Source organism: Triticum aestivum, chromosome 6A, assembly GCF_018294505.1.
Source record: "Triticum aestivum cultivar Chinese Spring chromosome 6A, IWGSC CS RefSeq v2.1, whole genome shotgun sequence".
NCBI lineage: Eukaryota > Viridiplantae > Streptophyta > Magnoliopsida > Poales > Poaceae > Triticum > Triticum aestivum.
This window is the reverse complement of record NC_057809.1, coordinates 29,497,953-29,512,054: the sequence shown is the minus strand read 5'-3', so window position 1 is coordinate 29,512,054 and position 14,102 is coordinate 29,497,953. Positions and strand designations below refer to the sequence as shown.

At 49.5% G+C, this 14,102-nt stretch overlaps 1 protein-coding gene across 1 annotated transcript; it reads left to right on the top strand.

The window, feature by feature from the left end:
- The first annotated feature begins 7,081 nt into the window (after positions 1-7,081).
- Positions 7,082-10,986, top strand: LOC123131804 (GDSL esterase/lipase At1g09390). The gene is made up of 4 exons (XM_044551484.1): positions 7,082-7,663; positions 8,582-8,767; positions 9,764-9,918; positions 10,162-10,986. Exons 1-4 carry the CDS (start codon positions 7,294-7,296, stop codon positions 10,681-10,683), a joined length of 1,233 nt encoding a protein of 410 aa, XP_044407419.1. The 5' UTR covers positions 7,082-7,293; the 3' UTR covers positions 10,684-10,986.
- The last annotated feature ends 3,116 nt before the right edge of the window (positions 10,987-14,102 follow it).

Here is a 14,102-nt window from a genome sequence, read left to right as displayed (position 1 = left end):
AACCAAAAGCGTCGTCATCATCCGATTCGAGAGATCCGGATCTAGGGTTTCCCCGGGAGCAGCCTGAACAAGGTCATACAAATTGCAACGATGATGTCTCGACAAGGAAACAACGTCAATGACGCTGCCATCATCCGGCATGACCGAAGTCGCCATGGAAATTGATACACCTTATGTTCTGGAGCGAATGGAGTATATGTTAGTGAACAATCACTGTCATGGTATAGATCGTGCATTAATAAAAAGACAAAATCCAACTTTTATCAGTAGATGTTCATAATTCTATTACCTTGTGTTATGCTATATTTAAGAAAATCACTTTGGAGGTCATGTGTGAGGACGATATGATGTAGACCTCATATCAGTAGTACATATAATAGGCAAATATTTTATAGTTGATGCCGCTATTACCTTGTGATTTGCAAGTGAAATTTGTGGTAGTCGTATTTAATCTTAATATTTGGAAGAGCACGCTAAAGGCGGTCATCGAGTTAGAATGACAAATCGCAGACCTCGCATAGTGGCGGATAATTTGCAAATATTGAGTACATGCCACCAGGACGTTGTTAAATTCCAAGAGAAAATTTGATGAAAATTAATCGTTTCCTACTCGACCCTAAAAGAAATGTCTTCTCTATTTGGCACTCGATGTGAATTTTATTCCTAACTCGACACTTCTCAATCTTGATAGCTACAGTGGTCAAGTCTGGCCTATAAATACGACCTTGCCGCAATATGGGTGTTGTAGTAACGCCGATGACGATGAGAGATCACGACGGCGGAGAGCAGTGGCAATGTTATGGAATCTCCAACAGTTTGTATGTTAACTTGTTGGTAAAATATGACATGTCATCAACTAACAACTTAACATACAACAAGTTCAATGGGTTGTATCTAGTTTGGCAAATAGGATGTGAGATAATAAATAAGGTGCTCTCTCATTCTACATTGGAACTTGTGCAAGGAGTGTTGGTTCATGTACATACAACCTTCCACTCTTCCCTCATTTATTGTATGACACATCATCAAAAATCCTATGTGACAAAGTCTAACAACAACTATCTTACAATCATTGGAGATGCCTTTATAGAGGGGGAGGGGCTGGGGATGAGTGGCAGGGTGTAAGGGCATCTCCAGCCGTTCGGCCCCCCAGGGCGCCTAAATAGAGCGGTCTGGGGGCGTGCCGGCGCTAGTTCGGCCCCTGGGGGCGACCTAGCGCCCAGTTACGCCCCCACGCGCCGGCCCCAGGATGCAGGAAATTTAAACTTGGTCGTTCCCGCTCACAAAAGACGCCGCAAATCCGGCGATCGGACGTAATCTGCGTTACAAAAAATAGGGTTCGCGTGCGCAATGATTCACTCGGCGGGGGCGGCTCCAGGCGTTGGCGGAGTCGGCGTGCGCGGGCTCGGCGGTGTCGGAGCTGCTTCGGTGCTGGGCTGTGTCGGCGCGGCTTCGGCACTGCTGGGCGGCGACGTAGAGGCGTCGTTTGGGATTGGCGTCCGGGTGGTCGTGGGCGTCGTCGGCGTCGTCAGCGTTGCCGTCGGCAGCTCGTTCAGGATGAGGCCGCGCTGCACCAGGTACCACGCCTTGAGCTACTCGTCGTTGCTCTGGAGCATGTCCACCCCGCTCATCAGAAAAGCCATGTCGGTGTTCCTCTTCTTCGCGGCGACGTTCGTCCGGAGCAGGTCGAGTTTGATGGCGTTGTTCTTCATCAGCGACGACCATCGCGCCTCGGTCTTCTCTTCGCGCAGGACGGCCCGAGCCTGCGCGTCGGCGAGGCAATGCTCGATGGACTCCTGCACTCGCGCCGTTGCCGCGTCGGCGTTTTTCCCCTTCTTCGCCAACTTGTGGCCGTCCGGCCACCCCTCTGACGCGCCCGGAGTCGGCGCGTCCGGCTTGTATGTCTCCTTGGCCTTGTCGAGGGCACGCCAGACTTCCGCCCACTTCTCGCACTTGTCAATGCGCTTGTAGACGTGGAGGTGCTTGAAGTCGGCGTCTTAGTTGTCGCCCCGATACATGGCGAACATACGTAGCAGCTGATCCTCAATGCTGGCGCCGCTCTCCGGGCGAGCCGCGACCTCCTCGACGATTCCATGCCATTTGCTGCACGCCAACTGGACACGGCCCCAATGGTTCGCCATCGCCTTGGAGCCGCGCTGCATGTACACGCCTTTGAAGTAGGGGTCGACGAGCTTCCGTTCGTCGAACTCGGCCTTGATGCGGTCCCAGTACGTCTCCAAGCTCTGGTTCGCGCCGGTGGTCGGGTCGAGGCAGACGACTTTCCATGCTTCGGCGAGGCATTCCTCCTCCTTGGACGTCCACTTGATGCGCGGTTCGCCTGACCTGGCCGCCCGCTTCTTCTTCTTCTGGCGCCCCTTCGCCGGAACAGGAGCAGGCTCATCCTCCTCCTCCTCCTCCTCATCGGGTTCCTGCGTGTCCTCGCCATAGACGTGGCCAAGCTCGGCCTCCATGTCGCCGCTGAGATCCACTACCTCGTCCTGGGTGGCGAACCCGGGAGAGGCGGCGGCCGCGGTCGATCCTGTCGCGATGATGTCGTCCATGTCGGCTCCCGTGTCGTCGGCGTCGCCGAGGTGTGAGAAGGGCAGAGGTCCACGGTAGAGATGGGGCGTCGGCGTGGACGCGTAGGAGGCGGGCGGCGAGTAGTTGTATGGAGGGTACTGCACGCCGACGAAGGCGGGCGAGGGTGTGCGCGTAGCGGGGTGGCCATGAGGGAAGGTCATGTTCGGGTTGAACCCACCGTGCGCGTCGCCGTTGGCGTAGCCGGGCGACGATGAACCCCATGGAGATCCGGCGCCTTGCTGTCCCCAGGGCGCGTACTGGGCGTGGCTGACGACGGGTGGATTCGCTTGGTCGACCGATGAGGAAGACGCCGCCAAGCGCGCCGCATTGTCGCGGGCCTTCTTGGCGATGGCTCTGTTCCGCCTGTCGGCGGTGACTGCTTCGCGCCGCTGGACTTCCACCCTCCACTCGGCGTTCAACATGCCCGGCGGCTTTGGTGGCGGCGCCCTCGGCTTCCTCTGCTTTGGCTGGACCACGGCGCCAGTCGCGTTTGCCGCCGCGCGCGGCATGGTGTACTTCTTCGGCGGCATGGCGGCGACTGGAAGGCGAGTGGGAGGGGGTTTGGCGGGAGGAAGGCGAGCGAGCGGGAGAGATGCGAGGGAAAAGCGTCAACAAACGGCCGGAAAATGCCCTCGGGTCGCTTCCAGGGCGGGCCCACGCGCCTTTTTCGCTTGCGCCGGCTCCCCAAGCGCCTCCCAGGGTGCCGGGTTCGGCCTGGATCCACCGGCACCAGTTTTGGCCCGAGCCGGCGAAAAACAGCCTTCTGGGGACGCGACTGGGGCCTTTTTTTGACGCCGGCGCGGCAAAATCCTGTTGGAAGCGCGGGTGGAGATGCCCTAACCAAACAAAGACTTAGTAGAGTCTACGTGTGGTTTCCACGGTTTCGTGCCAACAAGGTAATGGCCCACCTCCACGGTCTCTCTCTTTGTATTGGTTAGTCTTTCTGTTTTATTTTGTTCCAAGAATGTGATGGGCAAAACCTCCATTTTACATGGGAAATACCCAATGGTCTATGGAGACATATGTCCCTTGAATCTCATCATTCATTTCCGACTTGATCAGCCCCCTGATATATGCAGTCTGTCTTTTCTGCTTTGTATCCCTTAGTATAAGGGCATCTTCAATAGTTGTAAGATAGGTGTTGATAAATTTGCCACCTAGAACATAGTGATAATGTAGCATGTATTAAATGTGAAGAGAGAGCAAAGTTGTATGTAGATTAACCAACAACCTTTGCACAAGTTCCAAGGTGAAATAGAGAGCAATCACATCTATTTTCTCACCATCTATTGAATAGCTTACATATAATTTATTGAAGTAGTTGTATGATAGCTTGTTGGTTGATAAGATGGACATTTTATCAACAAAACTAACATACAACCTATTAAAAATGCCCTAAGATACTCTTAGCGCTGTTCTGCAGGCGTGACCCCACAATCTCATTAAATGCTCATGACAGGTGACAAGTGACAACTGCCTCAGGCACTTACACCGCCAACGCTGACACCTTTTCTTTAATTCATGGATGCATGTATTTACATGTCTCGATTAGTGGCTTAACTATAACATGCACGCCCACTCAATTCTCTAAGCACCCAAGTCTTTTTACCACTGCTGTTTTTTAGACACTCTTTTGCGAGTATTTTTCTAGACATTATTACCTGACATGAAATAATTGGGATCACAAAATATTTTTGCTGGAATAACTTTTCATGATATTCTTGGTGGAACAAAACAAATTTAACACAATATACAAGTTCCCATTCACACGTTCTGTACTAGAAATATTGATATTTTTCTCTAATGTCGACGGGAGCTTTTCCTTCGTGAAACTTTTTATACGAGCGAAAGAAGGTCAAGTTTATTTTTAAAAAAATCACATTTTTTTGACTTTTTTAAGTTACTAAAAAATTTCCATGTCACATGTATATAAACTTTAAATGAACAACTTTTGAGTATTTGAATATATACAAGTTACTATTCATACTTTCTTGTCCTTGAATTTTGTTTCACTGAAGTCAATGGTTGTTTTTCCTTCTTCAAACTATTTATACGAGTATGAAAGAAAGCCAAGATTATTTTAAAAAAAATCAGGTTTTTTCTTTACTTTTTTGGTAATCATTAAATAGACAACTGCCAACCGTGCCACTAAAAATATAGATAGTTTACATCGTTTGGATCGAATGATAGGCAAGAAATATTAATAAAAATCACATCAACAACTAACCATTTTGATATAGCTTTACTAACGAAATTGATTTAATTGAGCTTTAAAAGTATGTTTTGTCTTACCAACGTTCAGAATTCCGGAGGGATACGCCCCTGGCAGTAGCCACCCTAGAACATGCGTGTGTCATCAGTAGACCAGCATTTATGCATCGACGTAATATTGAATTATTGCATGAAAACACTGTACCAGATGCTGTCCAAGCCTGTCCTTCTGACAGTATACACTTTGGCAGCTGTGTATAACGCGTTTTGGCACAGCAGGAGCCTGCCCGCATTTTCTAATTCGCTACTTTAGCTGCCGATCGCAACGCACATACACACGACGTGGATTCCAGGGTTGCATGACCTTTATTATAACATTAACGCAGCATCTACAGCCGCGCATAGTTAATTTGGTACTTCAAATGTTCGTGAACGCATCCGTCTGTTTTGACCTCTCATATTTGCTTCCAAATAACCATGTACCTTGAATTTATCTCCTCACTTTTGAGGCATTTCTACAAGCACCTTGTGGGCGAGCACGTAGAACAGCAGCGGCTGTGGCCGGGCATCCAACGTGTGGGCATCTAGCGGGCTGCCCTGGCGTGTCTGGATACCCTTATATTGAATTTGAGACGGGTTTGAGTCACGCCGGTCAGTTCGGGCGTTTAGAATGGAAATGAGGAGTCCGGCTGTAGATGTTCCTCGTTGTCAAAGTTGGATATTGATTGTATCCTTCAGATCAAGGCCTCGAGCAGGTTAGACTCTGATGTCCTTGCTTGGCACCCAGACAAGCGTGGTTGCTTTTCAGTACGCGGTGCCTAGTATCTTGGTCTGCACGAACATATGGTTAAACGGGATACCGGCGCCTCGAGCGGCCAGCCGGACGGACGACAGTCAGTTTGGAACCTGATATGGAAAAACGACGCGCCGGCCAAAGATCATGTCTTTGCTTACCAGTGGAAGGTTTGGTATGCAAGAAATGAGGTCACACATTATAAACCCCCGATCCTGATTGAGGCCTCGCGCCGTTTTCTCTCGAGTTATATCACTTCCCTACTTGCAATACGACAGCATCCCGAAGCGAACATTACGAAGGGTAAGCAGGTGATCGATTACCCGGGAAGCACGTCAAAGAACACACATGAAGCAATAGTAACACCGCAATGGAAGACCCTTGATATAAATTATGCTAAGTTGAATATAGATGGTGCTTTCTTAAAAGAGGATGGTACAGCCGGGGTTGGGATGATCCCGCGGGATCATGAAGGAGCGGTCATCTTCGCTGCGACACGGGGTGCTCTTTAATTGTGGTGATCCTCTAGAAGCGGAGATGGCGGCCATGGACGAAGGGCTTCGACTTGCACTCCACTGGTCCAATTTGTCGTTGGTTGCGGAGACGGGCTGTGCTGAGTTGTTGAAGATGGTGCAGTCTAAAGATATTGAGCGCTCGAGGTATGCAAAGCAGGTCAATGAGATCAGAAGGATTCTGGCCCATGAAAAGAACATTAGTCTAGCTAAAATCAGCAGACATGCGAATGTTGCGAGTCACACCCTTTCTTGTATGGGGCACTCGCAACAACGCACCGTTTGTTGGCTTCGAAACTTCCCTATGGAAATAGCTAGCATTGCCATTTCTGAATGTAAACATAATGACGGATGAATGAGAAGTTCCTTTCCCGAAAAAAAAGAGATAGCAAAACCTGTCTACGTGTTTTGGACCATGCGGTGAATAAACTTTTTGGAGCAGTCAAATGAGAAATCCTGTCTTAAAATGGTGAGAACAAATAGTAAGCCCGAGGACAAAAACACAGAGCCCACGGCCGATAGCCTCCCCGCGGCGGCAGGTAGAGGAAGAGGACGCTCGCCCGCCCACCGCCCGCTGTTGCCCGTGCGCCCCCCATGAATGGCCGAAAGAAGCTACGCTACAGTCTACGTCCCCGCCGGCCGTCGTCTACGCCAGCGCAACCCGCAACCAAAGCGTACGTACCTACATGGTCCTTCGCTGCCACTCACTGTTGCTTCGATCGGGGCACCCGAAGCGAGCGAGCGAGCGACCGACGCCCGCCCCTCCCCGCGCGCCGATGCGCCGTCGCCGTTGCATCCGGTGGAGGCGCGACACTCGCCCGCTGCCCCCCGCATCTCACCAACCGCCCCTCTCTTTTTCTTGACTCTCGCGCGCCCCGCGCCGAGCTGTTCATTGCAACACGCGCGCGCGCATCCGTCGCCGTCACCTTTGCTTTTCCCGATCCCTCTTCGCCGACGCGGTGCGCGACATGACATGCATCACGTCCTCCACCCCCTCTCCCAAGGACAAGGAAGCGACGGTGGGCTCGCGCTAGACGGACCCGTCAACCGCCTGCTGCATATATACACGCACGCCCGCCCGCCCGGACGGGTACGCAGCCACGCACACACTTCTCCCCCAGGCCAGAGCAAGGAGCTGTCTGGCAGCTAGCTGCTCGGGTCGCCGGCGTGTGAGAGACGGAGCAAGAAGGCGGGGAGATGAACGGCGGAGGGGGCGGCGGCGCCGGCAAGATCAGCCTGCGGCTGCAGTACTACGTGCTGCTGGCCGGGGTGGGCGCGGTGCTGCTCGTCGGCTGCCTCAAGTACATGCCGGCGGCGGCGGTCGTGGCGGCCGGTTACGGGTCCTGGGGGAGCGGCCTGGCCGTGGCCACCCGCGCCGGGGAGGCGGAGGCGGACGCGGACGCGAAGAGGTCCCCGGTGGTGATCTTCAACTTCGGGGACTCCAACTCCGACACGGGCGGCATGGCGGCGGCCAGCGGCCTCAACATTGCGCTCCCGGAGGGCCGCACCTACTTCCGCCGCCCCACCGGGCGCCTCTCCGACGGCCGCCTCGTCATCGACTTCATCTGTGAGCCTCATCCCCATCCCTTCCCCGCTTCACTTCTCGCTCTCTGCTCCCATTTTCATGTCCCGTACTGTGGTGTTTCCCAACTTATTGGCCGGAAAAGGAAAATCAAAATGAAATTCACGAATTCCAAACTGAAACTGCTCTGAATTTTGCCGAATTTCAGTCAGGTCTGCTCTGCTAGTGCTTCCCTCCCTGCTTCTTCTCTCTGCTGCGACATGGGACTTCAGCTGGGAACAGAGCATGGTTTAGGATAAGGCAGTGGTGTTTTTTTTTCTTTGTGAGGAAGGGGAGAGTAATATGCACATGGGAGGTTGGATCGAGATCCAACGACCGGGAGAGCTGACAGTAAATCAAAATATCAGGCACCGGTGGGGGCACAGTTCTAAACACCAGAGCATCATGGCAAGAAAAGCAATTAACCAAATCAGTCCATGATTTTATCTACCTACTAGCGTCGGTGTGCAATGCACTGACCCAAACAAACAAATCTTGAAAGTTTATCCTCCACACAACACAAATCTTGAAAGCTTCTTTTCTGAAGCTTTGAAGGAACAAATCTTTTCCGGAGCTTTAGGGCAGCACCCTACGAAAAGCAAAGAGAGATAGAGAGATCTTAAACCATCTTCAAAAGCAATTACTAAACTAAATCAAGGGAAAGGGACGGGCATTGTGAGAAAGGTGAAGAGGACACACGAATGCGTATGCCGACAAGGAAATGGGACATCGCTGTAATGGGATCATAAAGGCGATTTATGCGGGCACTCCACATGTACGCTTGCGCTGCCCAAAGGGAAGCCATCCCATTGCGTCGAAGTATCTGCACTCCACTACTCCACTGATGATGGGCAATATGGTTTCTTTTTTTCATTTGCCGGGTAACTTCTCTGAGACATTTGTTGATGCCGTGCCACGACGCAGGTGAGAGCCTGGGCACGCCGCATCTGAGCCCGTACCTCAAGGCGCTCGGCTCCGACTTCAGCAACGGCGCCAACTTCGCCATCGGCGGCTCGACAGCGACGCCGGGGGGTTCCCCCTTCTCGCTCGACGTGCAGCTCCATCAGTTCCTCTACTTCAGAACCAGGTCCTTCGAGCTGCTCAACAAAGGTTTGCCCATCCTTATCAACAACTTGTTTGCACAAATGTAAAAGGTTTGCCCATCCTTATCAACAACTTGTTTGCACAAATGTATGAACTGATAAAACTAGTGCAACAACAGAAACCACGATTTTGTCGTATGGTGAAAATTTTATGGAGGAAACAAAACACTTTTATCTTATCTCGTGTATGTTAGCTTCGGCTTATACGTCGCTTTTGGAAGAAAGAATATTTTAGCTAGCTAGCTTGTTGTGTAAGGTTGTTGTGTTGAGGCTTGACTTAAGCAGAAGCCACGCCGATGGTCCCGAACTATCCAAAGATGCCTATTGCGCAACATATGCTGTGATCTTAGCTTCGGCTCATGGGTCGCTTTTGGAAGAAGAACATTTTAGCTAGCTTATTACGTAAGCTTATATTGTGCTGAGCCTTGGCTTAAGCACAAGCTACACTCATGGTCCCAAATTATCCCAACATGTTGTGTGCATCTGCATCTAGCACAAGCTACGCCAATGGTCCCAGACTACCCCCAGATGCCTAACATATGTTTTGTATGTTAGATTCGGCTTATTTGTCGCTTTTGGAAGAAGAACATGTTAGCCTACTTATTATGTAAGCTTATTATTGTGCTGAGCCTTGACTTAAGCTGAAGCTACACTGATGGTCCCAACTCCCAAACTGTGCCAGCATATGCAGTGTACATCTACATCATGATTCTTTTATTTTTTTGCTGAGGAACATGTTTAAAATTAAATCCCATGTTCCTACTACCTAATCAACAGCTAGTAGTCTCTAGAGAAATAATGATTGATGCAGACATGACAACCGCACTGCACGTGAAATTGGTCCTGTGAATAGTTGTGTCTTGTGTCATGACAAAATCCAAGTCCTAAACAATAGTTCAGTCTACTGTCCAAGCAGAAAAAGTGGAAGGACAATAATCTCTCCGACGATAAGGAAAACCCATTGCTGTAATTTGATGGCTGTTTGTTGTGAGATGTGATGCAGGTGAGAAGACGCCGATCGACCGGGAGGGGTTCCGGAACGCCATCTACGCCATAGACATCGGACACAATGATCTTTCTGCCTATCTTCACCTCCCCTACGATCAAGTGCTCGCCAAGATCCCGGCCATACTTGGTCATATCAAGTTCGGCATGGAGGTAAATATGGCCCCCTCTGTATTTGAGTAAATAAGTATTCCTTCTGTAAAGAAATATAAGAGTGTTTAGAGCACTAAAATAGTGATCTAAATGCTCTTATATTTCTTTACGGAGGGAGTAGATGATAAATTATATATGGTCTCCCGCGAAGAGGAAGAAGAAGATAAATTAGGGTACCTATAGATTTCCTCCATGGATATGTACAAATAATAGAACCAACGAGCGTCGTCATCCGTGCTGCAGACTCTGTACGCGCACGGGGCGAGGAAGTTCTGGATCCACGGGACGGGGGCGCTGGGCTGCCTGCCGCAGAAGCTGTCCATCCCCAGGGACGACGACAGCGACCTCGACGCCAACGGCTGCCTCAACAAGTACAACAACGTCGCCAAGGCCTTCAACGAGAAGCTCGCCGAGACCTGCAACCAGCTCCGGCAGCGCATGGCCGACGCCGCCATCGTCTTCACCGACCTGTACCCCATCAAGTACGACCTCGTGGCCAACCACAGCAAGTACGGCGTCGAGAGGCCCCTCATGGCGTGCTGCGGCAACGGCGGCCCGCCCCACAACTACAACCACTTCAAGATGTGCATGTCGGGGGAGATGCAGCTGTGCGACATGGACGCAAAGTTCATCAGCTGGGACGGCATCCACCTCACCGAGTTCGCCAACGCCATCGTCGCGTCAAAGCTGCTCACCGGCGACTACTCCAAGCCCAGGGTCAGGATCGCCAGCCTCGTCAACTCCACCGCGCCTCACGATGGCTAGCTAGGCTTGGATCATTCGTCGTGTATCTGGATCTGCTGGTGCCATTGATTTGATTTGGTTGGCATACCACTGCCAGAGATGATGAGAATGTGTGCATGCAGCAGATGAGTGAGTGAGCTGAGAGCAATCATCTACACGTGTCTCTTTTCTCAAGGCTCAGATGAGTGGAGGAGAGAAAGTAGTGAGTTGACAAAGAGGGGAAATTCATGGCCGACTTAAGCAAGGCACATTTGACTGACGTGTGTGTAATTCACTTTGAACATTGATCAAGGAATTGATGGAGTGCATAGTTTTCTTCCTGTATATATTTGGTCCGTTGCCAACCAACTTGCCCCTTGAGGTTTTCTATTTTATTTTATTTTTATATATAAGAGGGGTTTTATTGGGAAATTGGTGCCTACTGTTTGGCATATCTACTGCACGAAAAATCAAATTCAGCATCTCTTTAGGACTTGTTCGGTTAAGCCCACGTTAGCAGGGAAACAAAAACACCATGAAAACCAATCCCTCACACGTGCTGTTGTAACCATTCAGACATTCAGACAGAACAAACAGCAAAGTTCAGTCACAACCAAGCCAAGCGGACGACAGTTGTAACCACTGTAGTAGAATGTAGGCAATCATTTCAGGACAACAGAGATTTGGCCTGAAAGCCACTCATATCTCAGAGAAGCATATAAACTGCTTAGCCTAAAAGCCACTGGTATCACTACAGTAAAATGCACAAGCACAGAGGTTGAGGGACTCTGAACTGAATCGTGAACTTAAGTGCAACTATTTATGTGATAAAAGTTTCTGTACATGTCTATTTCCAGGTCCTAGAATGTCTTGACTCCAACTATCTTCTTATTTCGACAAGCGTACAGTAAGAGATCCACAGACAGAGCAGCAGCATACAGTTCTGAGTTTTAAGTTCCAGGACAGGCGCACACTGCCGCCCGTAAGTCAGAGATGTAATTCAGCATTTGTTCAAAATCAACACTTGCATATATACCAGCACGTAGTGCTCTCAAGTTGAAGTTATTCGTCACAGGGTATGTGCTAGTAAAACTATCCGACGATGTTTATAAAGTTATTTTTTATGAATGTACAAGTGGTTTGTATTTCCGAAAAAGGGTTTCCCCCGCTTTGTATACAAAGCAACCAACCAAACAACCAACGATAGGTGCTGGGGCGGAAACAGCACAGTCACGCCAAAAAAAAAGAAAGAGAAAATACAAGAGAAACTAATGCCAACAACGGCGGATCGACAAAAAAACGAAGAAGCCTCGTGGCCGCTGCACCCACCGGAGATCGCCCACCAAGCTCCGAGCTTCCGAAGCGCCGGTACCAATCAGCACCTCCAAGAAGGGACGCGACGATGACGACACTGCTGCCAAGGGTTTCCCCCGGTACGCTGTGAGGAGAGAGGAAGGGTAGCCCCGACGCCCTTCATGAAGGTCAGGCGGTACCCACAAGCGCCACCGCGTCAATGTCGGCCAAGCCAACAGAAATTTCTCCCGATCCCAACCACCACCTCAGGCACTTCAGAGCTCGCCACCAACAGACCCTCACCCTGCGCCAACCCGGTCACGAAGCTTCCCACGCCGTCTCATCACGGCACCGTGAAGCATGGTCCGCACAAAGAAGGAGAGGAGCCGGGACTAGGGCAGCAGCACCGTCGGCACGCGGGAGGGCCCCACCTCCACCGTGGTTTGTATTTCTAATGATTTGTTATAGTCAAATGACCAGAAATGCGCATGTGCTGCTACAGCGCACACGCTTCTGTGAAAAATGGTCAAGTGCATCTCTAAACTGATATTATGGTTCAGTTTTAGCTTCTACCTACAGATCTAAATTAAATAAGCTGGTTAGCATGCCATTTATATACAAAACAATGCTACAGCAGCTCTAAATTTCCAAGAGCAAGAATCTAATATAATTTCAGAGATGTATGGTTCAGATTGTGCAGTCAGCAATCAAACACATTTTCTTGCAGCTGTATGTACTAATCAAGCATTTTTCTCTTCTCTCGGTTTCTAATCAGGAACCCTTGTTTTTCGTTTACACTGAAATATTAAATCAGTGTGCGGCCATGTATGTTAATACACCCAGCCAATAATCTGAGAAGAGCCAATCAAGAATCTGAATACTCTTCCACACATGCATCAGACAAGACATATGCAGGCCATCAATTTTATTCAGAACCATTTACCTGGATTGCTCGGGAGGTCCAAAGGTACAAATCTGTTGGGTGATGCTTGGTCTCTAAATTCCCTTGATATTCTTCTCAAAGGTTGATAGTCTCCTAATCTCCTCAGCCCCTTGCTCCCTGGTGCTAGGTCTCCTAGGGCATTGCCATGTCCCACAGCATGAAGTTCTATGGAGAAAACTTCATCATGAGTTTTTTTTTCGAAAAGGGGATCTCCCCGGCCTCTGCATCAGAACGATGCATACGGCCATCTTATTAACCAAATAACAAAAAAGTGCCAACAAGGTTCCACAGTCTCCAGCTAGACAAAAGCAAAGGAAAAATGCAGCTCACACAGAGGCTGGCTAAAAATAGATAGGAAACTAATTGCCTATCCTATTACATGACCGCCATCCAAACCGGTTGAAAATATCCCGAGCTACCATCTCCCAACGGATAGATCCAGTAACCAAATGCTCCCTGGCCTCCATCAGAGTGAGTAGCGACCACGAACGGATCAGTGCCGTAGCTCGGAAAATAACCTGCAAAAAATGAATCAGTGATGTTCTGTTAAAAACCAAATCATTTCTGCAATTCCAGATAGTCCATAATAAAGCGCAAACTCCAACCCGAATATGTCTTGCTAATGCAGGCTCAACCCCATTAAGCCATGTCCCAAATAAAGCATTGACCGAAGTCGGTGGAGTAATATTAAAAGCAATATGGACCGTCCGCCAAAGAACTTTGGCCAACGGGCAATCAAAGAATAAATGCTTAATCGTCTCATCCCGATCACAGAAACTACACCTAGTAGGTCCTGTCCAATTGCGTTTAATCAAGTTGTCCTTTGTTAAAATAACTTGTTTATGGACAAACCACATAAACACTTTAATTTTTAAAGGAACTTTGACAGCCCAAACATACTTGGAAGTTGGAATAGCATTCGAATTAATAACATCAATATACATTGATTTAACTGTAAATACTTCAGAGCTAGTCAACTTCTAGCGCAATATATCGGGTTGGTGAGAAAGTTGAACCTCCATCAGTCTCCTAACTAGATGGAGCCATTCTTCCCAACGATTGCCCGCTAGCGACCGTCGAAACTGAATATTAAGGGGGACAGATTGGAATACCGTTGCCACGAACACCTCGTGTCGTTGAGCAATCCGATATAAAGACGGATATTGAATGGCTAAAGGTGATTCACCAAGCCAAGTATCCTCCCAGAAACGTGTACTTGTACCGT